The 13,178-nt window shown below is 41.6% G+C and overlaps 1 protein-coding gene across 1 annotated transcript in view; it reads left to right on the plus strand.

Annotated features, from left to right (window-relative positions):
- Window positions 1–7,937, plus strand: part of SLC43A3 (solute carrier family 43 member 3) — a 32,222-nt gene extending 24,285 nt beyond the window's left edge. The window contains exons 7-13 of the mRNA XM_081322424.1: window positions 949–1,088; window positions 2,629–2,786; window positions 3,789–3,971; window positions 5,074–5,184; window positions 5,298–5,484; window positions 7,029–7,152; window positions 7,335–7,937. Of these exons, the coding sequence (XP_081178550.1) occupies window positions 949–1,088; window positions 2,629–2,786; window positions 3,789–3,971; window positions 5,074–5,184; window positions 5,298–5,484; window positions 7,029–7,152; window positions 7,335–7,460 (1,029 nt within the window). The 3' untranslated portion in view covers window positions 7,461–7,937. The remainder of the gene's footprint in view (window positions 1–948; window positions 1,089–2,628; window positions 2,787–3,788; window positions 3,972–5,073; window positions 5,185–5,297; window positions 5,485–7,028; window positions 7,153–7,334) is intronic.
- The last annotated feature ends 5,241 nt before the right edge of the window (window positions 7,938–13,178 follow it).

Below are 13,178 nucleotides of genomic sequence, written 5' to 3' on the forward strand. Positions count from 1 at the left end.
GAGGTTTGCTGTTGAAAGCAGAGTGAGCCTGATTTCAGCAGGAAGTTGCACTTAAAGTGAGAGAGAGGATTTTTTGTCCTGTTGCTTCTTGTAATTTATGACTCAGCTTTCTAAAGCTCTTTTGTGACAGAGTTTTGCTTGTAGAGGAGACTAGGAACTAGAGTTTCTGGGCAATTCCCAGCAGAATGAATAGCTAACACTGAGAGACCCAATGTAACTGTGCTGTGTGACATGTTGCATCGACTATATCCCCCATCATCCCCACCCTGCTGGCACTATTAATTGGCTGGGTTCACCCAGCATCTAGAGGAGGCTAAAATAAAGTTTAGGATTCAAACTGATTGTAATTACCAGACACTATCTTAGCCTGCTGTGGAAAGCAGACCATTTGTGTATTTGTTTGGATATAACATGTTGTGTGAACTTTAGTTTTATAAACCCAGGCCTAGAATTTAGTGTAGGTATGCACTGCACTTTAGAATCTTAAACCAAAATTGTATGCCAGTGGGGAAGTGGGGATACACCGCACCTACCTCCTTAAAGAAATTGCCTTTTTTTTCTTGGGCCCAGCAGCCATTTTCTCCCCTTTTGAATTAGGAAACATGTAAAAAAACACTCTCAAACCACCCAGGAAAACACATGAAATCTCATCGTCGCTCACATCAATGACCTAGCGTTGCCCTATTTGGATCCTTGTCCCTCTCACTCTGGCAATGGGCCCTTTAAACATGTTCAGTGGTGGTACCAAACAATTTCCCAACCATTTCAGAAACCGCCCTCATCTCCTGAGAAGGATCTGTTAATGATCAGGATAGAGCAAATGGAAAGGGGGAACTGAAGCCTTTCCATCTTCCTTGCTACATTTCTGCAGGAATTCAGGGATTGGCGCACATGGTAGGAGCGTTAAAATACAGCCAGCTTATCTTGGAATACGTTGTTTGTCCTCAGCTCCTGTATGAGCAAGGCCTCTCCCTGGGAGCCATGTTCTTCTTCATGTCTGCTTGCAGTGCCTGGCACTTAGTTCGCACCTTTTTCCTGATGCCCCGATACCATATTCCTTATCCACTGCCCCCAGGCTATACATATGGGTAAGCAGCACTTCTGTCCGATTGGCAGCTGACTCCTCTGTGTGACTTTCCCAAAATCCTAGTCCCCTCTTATTTTCCTATCATTTTTCTCCAGTTGCTGCTTCCTTTTTCTAGCTATTACCGTGATGTCTGAAATCTTAGTGACCAGAGAACATATTTTAGGGATCTTTAGATTCTCTCAGTTAATCCTATAAAGACAATCCGTCTTTCTGAGTGCTATTTTAGGCATGCACTGGGAAAGCTTGTCCTTTGGATTTGTCTAGGGATGTGTTTCCGCATCTGATTGTCAGTGTACCTTTAACAGCAGTTTGGTGTGCTAAAGTAATTTGAGCCTAGAAAAGCTGCACCGTTAGGTCTATTCTTAACACCCAGCTGCTATTTAAGTTAAAAGACACATCCAAGCATCGTTCAGTTAACAATTTTAGATTCATAACTTTTATTGTGCCTGCCTATTCATCCTAAGCATTTTTGTTCCTGAGTTGTTATGTCAAGTTTCTGGCTCAGGTGCTAAACAAATTTCAGAAACATCTGAACATAACAGTAGAACAGGCAGCCTGCCCTGGGATGACTCAGGCCATTTAATTGGATTAAGTATGCCTGCAGATTAGATAAGTGTCATTAGCAAGCCAGACCTCTATATGTTTATTTGCAAATATGGACACTTAATTTCATATTTCATGAAATACATCTCATAATTCTCTAAATTCGCTTAGGATTGATGAAGCCACTTCATGTGAGTGAAAATCAGGAGGGAAACAAGGGATGAAGAGCTGAACTCTCCACTTACTTGCCTCTTCTGTGCTTCCAAGTGCGCCTTACTAATTTCAAATCATCTTTGGAAAGCCATCCTTGGTCTTCTCACCTTGTTTCTGTTCCTGATTGGGCTTCTTCAAAGAGGAGTTGCAGTTAGATCCATCTGCATGCCAGATATAGACTGGCTCTGCTGGTGTAGTTCATGCATTATGCTGAGCCACAATAAGTGAGTTAACTCATCATTCTGTGCCAAAACCAAATAAATCACATTATGCATTGCATTATATCTGAACCGGGGCAGTGAGTTTAATGGATTTACTTCCAAATAAAGGTAGATGTCAGTATCAGCAAGCAGACCAGTAATTCTTTTTCGCCTTTCAGAGATACTAATGCAAAGAAAGAGTAAAGGAAAGCAGTAAGGGGTAGGATCTAGAAAGAACGATTATTAAGTCAAATGTGACGCGGAAAGTGGTTTGTACCAGAAAACACAATTTTCAGTGTCCCTGAGGTTTTCTCCTGCCTTTTGCTTTGTATGTTTGATTATCCACTTAATGTGTATACATGTTGTAGAATATTTATTAACGCTGACTAATTTCATTTCAGTTTTGCATTTTCATACTATGGTTCAATGGCTTCAAGAATTAATAAAAGCTTACTCGTAAATCCTTTTCCTTTTTTTCTGTGCATATATAACATTCGTAAAATTTTGTACACAAGATGTATGTAGAAATAAGTTCACAAGGCCAAGGGAAGAACAAGGTATGTGTCATATTTCCTGTATCCGCAGATTGAACTGTCCTAGGATTTCCCATTCCTACCGCACATACGAGGAACAAGGCTCCCCCAAGATCACAGTTGCAGATGAAGCCCAAGACTCAAATAATCTACACCATGAGTCAGCACTCAAAGGAGAACAAGCTACCATCAAGGAGACAGTTGACAAAGGTAGAGGCTGAGGCAGAATAATAGAAAAACAGAGCTGGAAGGGACCTTGGAGGTCTTCTAATCCAACCACCTGTGGATCTCCTATTAGCTAGGATTACATCATTTGGAATGGCTGGGCTATCCTCCTGTGTAATTTTTAGGTTCTTCTGCAAAGTAATGATAGAATATGAGTCTGCCTCCAGGTATATTTCAGAGGCAGCCTTCACTGGACTCCACAATTCATCCAGGATTGAGAGATGCTCCTTTTTTTGTATCCAGTTTCCTTTATTCTCCTTCTTTTGCCTCATTCTCTCTCTTTAGAGTTCCACACACGAAGTCAGGTTTGAATTACCCATTTTCTTAGCTGTTAGGCATCGTGGAACATGATCAGCTCCCAAGTCACCATGTGCTTCTAGGCTATTGCAGTCAACTGTTTTTTATGGGTGAGCAGATAGGAGGAATGAGCTCAAATGTCACAATTTTTCACTTTTTATAGTTTCCCCAGGATGTGGGATCTACTACTTGAAGTTCCAGCAAGATATTAATCATATTTAATGTCATGTTACTATGAAATACTGTTTCCTTTTTCCTCCCAGTGACCCTGCTGCAAATTGCTAGTGAGAAACAGCAGCTTTGTACCCTGCCAGCCAATTGATCGGAGGCTGATAGAAAAGCGAGAGGGTGTTTTGCGACTTCATACATTGCAGCAACTGTTACCGAAGGCATAGTTAGTTCAACTTTTGATGTCCTCTGTACCGTAGAATTTATTTTCACGTACTTTTTAGGTGGGTCTGGTTTGAAGTCAATAGGAATAATTATCTCTTCCCTACTTAACCAAACCTTTTATTCCCTGGCCATAATAAAACTTACATCAACATGTGTGTGACTTATAATTATTTAATCCTGGAAGTGCAGTCAGAGAAACAGTAGCAACTAGTCTTCTGTGTGAAGACATTCTGAGTTTGTGATATAATAAACAGACTGGACATAATTCCAGAATATATCCACTTTTCTTTTTTTTAGGTGATGGTGACACTGGATCAGACGCCAAGCAACCGCCTGTTAAATCCTTTTGGAAATGTGTTTTCTCCATGTTGTTTTTCTGGCACTTGATATGGCTGTCAGTGATGCAGCTGCGCCATTACCTCTTCATTGGCACCCTCAATCCCATGCTGACAAAACTCGCAAATAAGGACGCCGGCCTCGGTACTGAGGGAACCCAAAGAATTGTGGGGAGGGAAAGTGGTTCTTGGGGAAAATGAGAGAATAGGAAAAGATACATAATGGCTAATAAATTTAACGTAAGTGAGAAGCAAGAAATAAGGAAGATGACTACAAAAAATGAATAGGAACAGTTAAAAGAAGTATTGATTGGGGCAGCAAATGGAAAATATGGGGGAAAGCCTGCTAAAGGACACTGCTTTACAATGGAAGCTTACAGCAAGTTTTTTTGTGGTCAATTTGTGGTTTTGTTTTGCTTTTACTTTTTAAAATAATTTGGGGAGCATAACAGAATAATTTCAGTTCCTTTCTGTCCTTAATTTGCCACACAAAGCCTAGTTCAATCTTTGAGCAGATGGAAATTGCACACTCTTGCCTTATAAGAAATATGCAGCTGCTGAGTCCTCATATCTAAACTAAACTAAACCGTGATATGCTTGATTTTGCCTGAGTAAGTTCTGGAATCCAACCATTTTTTCCTCCAAAGTTACTGCTTTCATATAATAATGGCTTAGCATAATGTGCAAACCTTTTAAGTCTCAGAAAGAAAGTTTTCTCCTAGAATACGTCACATGTTCCACTGCTCTATTTTATTTATGTTGCCCCCTTTTCTCCCTTCCTGGAACAAAAGGCAGGTGATTTCTCTTCCAAAATGTTCTTCTCTCCTGAGATGATGGGGTCAGGATGTAATCAAACATAGCCTGAGGCCTGCCCTGAAGGCTTTTCTCTGTCTTCGAGCAAAGATAAGCTGCTGAAATAAGATTTAAATTGTGTCATTTTAAAACTCAGATATGAATAATGGCAGAACTCCGCTGTTGATTGCTAGATAGGACTGGCCAGCAAGCTGAGAGAACTACCAGCCTCCTTTCATATCAGTCTTGTTTGAAGCTTTGTTCCATATCCAAAGGGAGAGTTTTTCTGAGAACTGGATGACCAAAGAGTCAAAACCTGAACACATTCTAACCTCATTTAAACACCTACAATGAGTTTCAGAAATAAAAATATACCATTGCATTGGGGAGGTTGCCTTTGGAATGACACTGCAGTTATCTTTGATCTTCCGTGTTGTTGTTGTTTTAATCCACAGTGAGTAGCTTCACCAATGCATTTGCCTTCACGCAGCTCTGTGGAGTCCTCTGTGCCCCTTGGAATGGGCTTATTCTTGACTGGCACAAACACAGACAAAAGAAGGGAGAAGGTAATTCAGGAATGTCCTTTGAATTGTGGGGATTTAGCTTCCAGATTAGATTGCCCTGCCAAAACTTTGGTGCTTGGAGTTCTCCTTAGCTGAATTTTCTCTCTTCATTGCAGGGGCACCAGATCCTATTGCTGATCTCCGTTCTTGTATCCTGTCCCTGTTCATTACAGTGGTACAGTGCCTGGCCTTCTCCATCTGTGCTTCCATTCCTGTGCTGCCTGTGCAGTATGCCACATTCATCTTGCAAGTTCTGAGCCGTTCCTTCCTCTATGGTGGCAATGCTGCCTTCTTGGCTATTGCGTAAGAGAAATTGGGAAGGAAGACTTGAGAAGAATGGGGAGAGGAAGGGAATACTATTGCTAAGCATGACACAGAGTTATCACAGGGCATTATGATTCTGATGAGGAAAAATGTTGTCCGTCGGTCCTTGTCTATTGGAAGCTCCATATGTGCTTTTTCCAGTTTTTCATGTTTTCACTGCTAATATAAACTGCTAATAAAGGTTAAGATTTCCTCCTGTGTGCATTGCAACTGGCCTGCCCAATTCTCCTCCCCTCTTCTTGCTTAGAAAAAAGTTCTGCAGTTCATAACACAACCATAACAACCATTGTTTTAGATTTTTAGTGTTCTATTAAAATACCCTTCCAATCTTTATTGAACACTTTATTGGGCATTCTGTTTTTTCGAATGTCTAATAACATAGATGAACTATGCTAATAACAAGTGGAGACATGACAGCAGTACTTACACTAACTTATGTGAAAACAGGCATGAGGCTAGATTATTTCCTGTTATTTGTATTTTGCAGTGAGAACTGAATCAGAAAGGAAGAAAGTACACTTCTTGGTTCAGTCATATCAAAGCCTGGGCCTTTCCACAGAGATATTTATTTATTTATTTATTTTAATTCCATTTATATCTCGCCCTTCTCCGAAGACTCAGGGTGGCTTACAAGCTTAGCAGTAGCCTTCATTCTATGTATATGCCTGCTTATTAGGGCTTTCACACACACACCCCAAGCGGCATTATTACAAAGTCAGCTTATTGCCCCCAACAATCTGGGTCCTCATTTTACCTACCTTGGAAGGATGGAAGGCTGAGTCAACCTTGAATATTTAATGAATATCAATTCATTAAATCTGTTGACATATATTTTAATACAGGTAGTCCTTGACTTACAACCACAACTGAGACCAAAATTTCTGTTGCTGAGACATTTGTTAAGCGAGTTTGTTAAGCAAGTTTTACTCCATTTTATGACTTGTTTTTCTCACAGTTTTTAAGTGAATCAATGCACTTATTAAATTAGTAACATTAGTAAATTTGCCGATAAGCGAATCTGGCTTCCTTGTTGATTTTGCTTGTCAGAAGGTGATCACATGATCCCTCCCCCCCAGGACACTGTAACCATAAATTTAGTCATAAATATGAACTAATTGTTAAGCATCTGAAGTTTGATCATATGACCATGGGGATGCTGTAACGGTTGTGTGAAAAATGGTCATAAGTCACTTGTTTCACTGATGATGTAACTTTGAACAGTCACTAAATGAACTGTTGTAAGTTGAGGACTACTTGTACTATATGTGAATACCGAAATGTCCTTCCTTTTTTTATCATGCTTTTGTGTGAGGAAGCCACGAAACACTGAAGTAGGTTCAAACAAATGCTCTACCTACCTCCTTCATCCTACTAGGGATGCAGAAAGATCAAGAAGGGAGGCTCAGAAAAAGGTGAAGAGCAGTGGCAAGTTGCAATAAAGGCAACAATGAGGAAAAGTCACTCAAAAACGCCTGAGCTGATTTGTTGCATAACTCACCTCCTGCTCACATTTTGTTTTACAGTTTTCCCCTTGAACACTTTGGGAAACTCTATGGTCTGGTGATGGGACTCTCAGCTGTGGTGTCCCTTCTACAGTATGCCTGCTTTGCACTCATCGAAGGCCCACTAAAGGGGGATTCCTTTTATGTAAGTATTCTGTATCCCTTTCCCTGTCGGGATGTCAACCATACCCCTGGCTGTGGGGTGTTAGGATCCAGGATACGCTGCTTGAAAGACTTTTACTAGCTTGGGGAAGTGACCCAAATTCCATTGGAATTATTTTGGTTGAAGGTTGGGTGTTTTCATTCTTTCTCCATCTCTCCTTCCAGGTTAACATTGCCTTCATAGTGTTAATGCTTCTGGCTTTCGTCAATCCTTTCACGGTGTGGCGGGAATGTAAGCGACGAGAGAAGGAACAGGCTGCAAGAAAGCCAGGCCTGGAGTCTTCCTTCTGAGTCCGTCCAAGTTTAGACTTTGGGAACCTCACCTAACAAAAGGGGCCCTTACAAAGGCCTATGTGGGAATAAACGTTGTCTCTCGAAATCTCACAGCAGCAAAATAGGCCACAGTCCCATATGATCAGGTGCTCTTAAGTCCTTCAAATTAAAAGGGTTTAACTGTGTCTAAATTTGGGCTGGGTTACTAATTCCATGTTTCAAAACCAGATTTAAATACAGTACACAGTCTCTCTCTCTCTCTCTCTCTCCAGTATTTTATAGAAATTAAACCCAGATTCATAACTTGGGGGGTTGGATTTAGAATATATTTCACTGTTATGTATTTTGTTCTTTTTCAGAGATCTATTTTTGTGGATTGTATAAAATTTTAGTATAGAAGCCAATTTATTTTTTTTCCACTGAACCAGAACTGTATTTTTAATGCAACAATATTTTAACCTCCCTTTAAACTTTTGAATATATTGAGAAATCTTCTACTCTCTAGTTTTTAATTATTTAAACATTATAATGCTTGTTTCTAATAAACTAAACTACACACCAACTTTGAAGAATAAACAAAAAAAATTAAAGCCCAGGAGCAGCAAGAGAAATTAAGCCATTAAAAAATGAATAAAAATCTATCATAAAATCAAGTGTCCATCAATGAAAGCTATAAGGGCAGGAAACAAGCTCTGGATGTTTTTTTTTAATAACGACCTCAAACGTCCAAAATTAGGGGAAAGTTGGAGTCCATGAGTGCTATATATACTATGACAGAAATGCAAAAGATTAAAATCTCATTGCTCAGGCTTAGGAACCCAGGACCTTCACTTTGTTTTTTTCCATCTCTAGACAGAATTTGCAATGTAGCTTTATACATCACAGTCAAGCTCCTCACAAGGAACACAGTGGAGTCAGTTACTAGATCAAAAAGCTGCCCGCCCCCACCCAATGAGTTAGCCTAGACCAGGGGTCTTCAGACTTGGCCCTTTTATGACTTGTGGACTTCAACTCTCAGAATTCCTCAGCCAGCATGCCAGGCTGAGGAATTCTGGGAGTTGAAGTCCACAGGTCATAAAAGGGCCACATTTGAAGACCCCTGGCTTAGACTGTGAATCCTATCACATGCTGGAAAACTCCTGCAGAGTGGAAGTTGTCCCATACCACAATTTACAGTCTGTCAACTACTGTAAACTCAGTTATTTTATTTTGTGGCTTCTGCATTGGAAAGAATAGGCATGGAAATGTGTATCTTTCACCCTTTAAGTAAAGATTGGAGACGCTGACTCCCTGTCATCCCCACCCCATGTCTCCACATCTTAGAACATTCCTGAAAGCAATTTACAACCAATTGCTAATCCAATGGAGTGCAGTATATCAAGGCTATGTTAAAATACTTGTCTTCTATGTTTTCATTCCTTTGAGAGGGTTAAGCCAACTCTGTCTTCTGATAGACAGAGATAGAATCCAAAATTCTATCAGTTGTTTTTTTTAAGCTGGAAACAAATACCTAGCAAAACAGTGGCCGTTGTTTTTTTGATGCTTTGCTCCCATCCTTCATTTTTGAAGGAGGTGAAAGATAACCAAACACTTCATTCTAAGATGTAGAAGCTTAGAAATGTTTCCACAATTATTTATGGCCAAAGAAGAGAGATGAGCTAATCCATACAAGAAGATGGATGCAATGGAGTGTGGTGAAAACATTGTGTTGGGGTATCGTGTAGTTCTTTCACAGGAATGGCAGCTGAGAAAAATTGTTTTGACTCTTTCTCCATGTCTTAACTCTCAGAGGTAGAAAATTAATTAGGATCTTCTCTGAAACATATCTGACTCATAAAAATCCCCTGCTGATCTAGTGGACTGTTTCCAGATGGATTTGATCCTTATAAAAGCAAACAAAGGCACAATGTAACTAGTCCAGTTTTTCTACTTCTAGTAAACTGGAAGAAGGGGGAAACACAGAGCATTAGAAGAAGCTGTATTCTTAATGCTGAGTAAACATTCTATGAATGAGGCAGAGTAATTGCATCATGAAAACCTCATCTAGAGAAGACCCTTGCATGGTCTCCAGAAGCATCTCTTCATTTAGCCCCTTATATTATACCTCTAAATAACCAAGGCTGAAATTCTTCATTTCAACAGAGTTTATCCATTGCATAGTGCCAAGGTTTATTTAACCAAGTGTTGTTGAAAGAAGCTGCAATTGGCACTAAATTGTAAATCACAACAGCTGGGTGTAATATGCTAAGCCCAAACTGATAAAACTACATGTTGCCTTAATCTGATAGATCAAACTGGTCATACTCTACATCAACCAGCTTGTTAGATCTTCTAAATGTTTAGATGAGGCTTACTCATAGATACAATGTGTTATGTACTGGGCTTTTAGGTACCACACCACGTGCGTTGCTGGAGAACTAACGGTTCTCCAGCAACCCAGACAGGCCATCTCCGGGTCTGCAATTGGTCAGCCTCAGGCGGCAAGCGCGGATTCAATCTTATTGGCTGCTACCATAGGGTTTGGCTATATATCGGGGCTGGGAGCGGCCCAAGCCCAAGTACAGTTCCATCTTGAATAAAAGAATGGGTTTCTCTGTACTCAGTCATGTGTCTTCATTCCTGCTCATCAGAGCCCATGACATAACAGTGGCGACAAGAGTGGGATCCTGCTTCACCGTTTAAAAGGGCTGAAGTTATCGAGGGGTCAGCAATACACGCTGGAGGGAAGAGGCATTCCCCCCCCGGCCGGCTAGTAAAGCCACACTAGCAGTGCTCAGTGGACGCATTCCCTGAGCCCAAGAAGCAGGAGAGGTATTGGGGCCCAGGGTCCAGTTAGTGTGGGGTTCTTCAGAAGCCGGAGGAGCGTTTGCCGCACCAGGCCTCGTCGTCCCCTCAAGCCTAAACTCAAGCTCTCAATAGAGCTACAAGGAGTTCCATGTAAGATGGAGTTGGACTCCGGCTCGGCAGTAACTATCATTTCTCAAGACACATTCAACTTTGTGTGTAGGCGCAGTAACCAGTGGGCTAAACTAAGGCCCTCAGATATTATTTTAATAGATTTTCAGAACGCTCACATTAAAGTTAAGGGTGAAGCCACATTATTGGTAAAATTTAAAGGGTTTTGGGGGCACCTGGATGTCATAGTAGTAGAGGGCCAAAGAACGAGTCTTATTGGACTTGATTGGTTTGATGCTTTAGGCATTCAAATTACAGGCATTAATCGTACACAAACAGCAGACCTCATGACTGTTTGCGAGGAATATGCGGACGTTTTTGAGTCAACCCTGGGGACATACACTGGCCCGCCAATTTCTTTTAAGTTAGATCCTAACGTTGTGCCAATTAGGATTAAGCCTTGCAGGGTCCCCTTTGCCCTAAAGCACAAAATCGATTCTGAAATCGATAAGTTAGTAGAACAGGGCATATTACAGCCTGTTGATGGGGGAGAGTGGGAAACTCCTATTGTCACCCCCCTGAAGTCCAACGGGGAAGTTCGCATTTGCGCAGATTATAAATGCACATCAAATAAGGCCCTTAACCAACATGCATATCCGGTTCCTGTAGTCAGCCATATTTTAGCCTCTTTGCAAGGGGGAACCATTTTTGCTAAACTTGATTTAGCACAGGCGTATCAGCGATTGCCAATTGACGAGGCCACAGCCGCAGCTCAAACAATAGTAACTCACAGAGGGGCATTCAAAGTCAAATGCTTGCAGTTTGGTGTCAGTATTGCACTGGGTATTTTCCAAGGGATTATGGAACGCACTCTTAAGGGTATTCAGGGTGTCTGCCCCTATTTTGATGATGTTCTCATTGCCGGGGAATCCCCAGAAGTGTTGGCCAATAGGCTCAGGGCTGTTTTGCAGAGGCTCCGCAATGCGGGCCTCAAGTTGAAGAAAAACAAATGTAGTATTGGGGTTTCATCAACGGAATTCTTGGGGTTCCATATCAATGCTAATGGAATTCACCCTGCTGATTCAAAAGTGAAGGCCATCAAAATGGCTCCAAGGCCTAAATCAATGGGAGAGATGCAAGCATTTTTGGGCCTCCTAAATTTTTATCACACATTCCTACCTGATGAGGCTGCAATAGCAGAGCCCCTCCACAGGTTGCTTGATAAAAAAGCCCTTGGAAATGGACTAACTTACACAAAAAAAGTTTCCAGGATCTGAAAGCTCTTCCATCAGAAAAGTCCACTGCAACTCATTACATAGAGTCTAAACCTGTATGTCTTGCATGTGATGCATCTCCCTATGGGGTGGGGGCAGTCTTAAGCCACATAGAGAAAAATGGGAAACAGGTTCCTATTGCATTTTACTCTAGGGCCTTATCTTCTGCTGAGCGCAATTATGCACAGATTGATAAAGAAGCCTTGGCCATAGTGGCTGGAGTTAAGAAATTTCATGATTATTTATATGGCAGGGATTTCACTGTCTACACTGATCACAAACCTCTTTTGGGGTTGTTCACAACAGACAAACAAACTCCCCACATACTATCTCCAAGAATGCTGAGATGGTCTACATTTTTGTCTGCATACAATTTTAAGTTAATTCATAAATCAGGGAAGGAAATGGGCCTTGCGGATGGCCTCAGCAGACTACCACTGCCACTAATGGATCCTGATCCAGCTCCTGCTGCTAAAATATTGTCCATTCAGGACTTACCTGAGTTTCCCTTCCATGCAGGGGATATTGCTGCTGAAACTGCCACAGATAAAATTCTGAGCAGAGTGTTGTCATGGATATACATGGGCTGGTTGGAAAAAAGTCCAGGCACTGAATTTCAAAGTTATTTTGTCAGGAGACATGAGTTGTCTGCGCACAAGAGCTGCATTTTATGGGGCAACAGAGTCATTATCCCCACTTCATTGAGGGACAGAGTCTTACACTCTTTACATGAAGGCCATCCAGGCATTGTAAGGATGAAAGCTAGAAGCTACCTTTGGTGGCCTGGCTTGGATAAAGCTGTAGAGGATCAAGTGCATGGTTGCTATACATGCCAGCAATCTAGGCCTGAAATGCCTCAAGCCCCAGTTCACAGGTGGGAAGAAACGCACATCCCCTGGTCCAGGGTTCACATAGACTACGCTGGGCCTTTTCAAGGACAGCTTTTCTTGATAGTAGTGGGTAGCCACTCAAAATGGCTGGAAGTAGTTCCAGTTCCTAATATGACTGCTGCTAGGATCATTCAGGTGCTGAGAAAACTCTTTGCAACACATGGGTTGCCTGACATTTTAGTTTCTGATAATGGGGCTCAATTCACTGCTGCTGAGCTTGAGGCTTTTCTTAGAGCTAACCTCATCAGACATGCTACGTCTGCACCATTTCATCCTTCTTCGAATGGACAAGCCAAACACATGGTGAGGACAACAAAAGAGGTGCTCAAGCGTATTATCACAGGTGACTGGTATCACAGTTTGGCAGAATTTTTGCTCTGCCAGCATTCTACCCCCTGAACTGCTACACGTAAAAGTCCTGCTGAGCTTTGTTGGGGAAGACGTTTAATTACTAAACTGGGCAGGTTGCATCCAGACAGAGTGGCATCAGAAGCCTCTAGACCAAAACCCCCAAGGGGGCTGCAAATGGGTGATTGGGTTTGGGCCAGAAACTATAGGCCAGGAAATTTATGGGTTCCTGGTCAGGTGACCAAGGCATCCGAACCCCTATCTTACGAAGTGGGGTTGGAGGGAGGGTGACTGGTCAGAAGACACATTGACCAGTTTAGAAAAAGGTT

The sequence above is a fragment of the Vipera berus genome (assembly GCF_964194415.1).
Source record: "Vipera berus genome assembly, chromosome: 1".
In the NCBI taxonomy this organism is placed as follows: Eukaryota; Metazoa; Chordata; class Lepidosauria; order Squamata; family Viperidae; genus Vipera; species Vipera berus.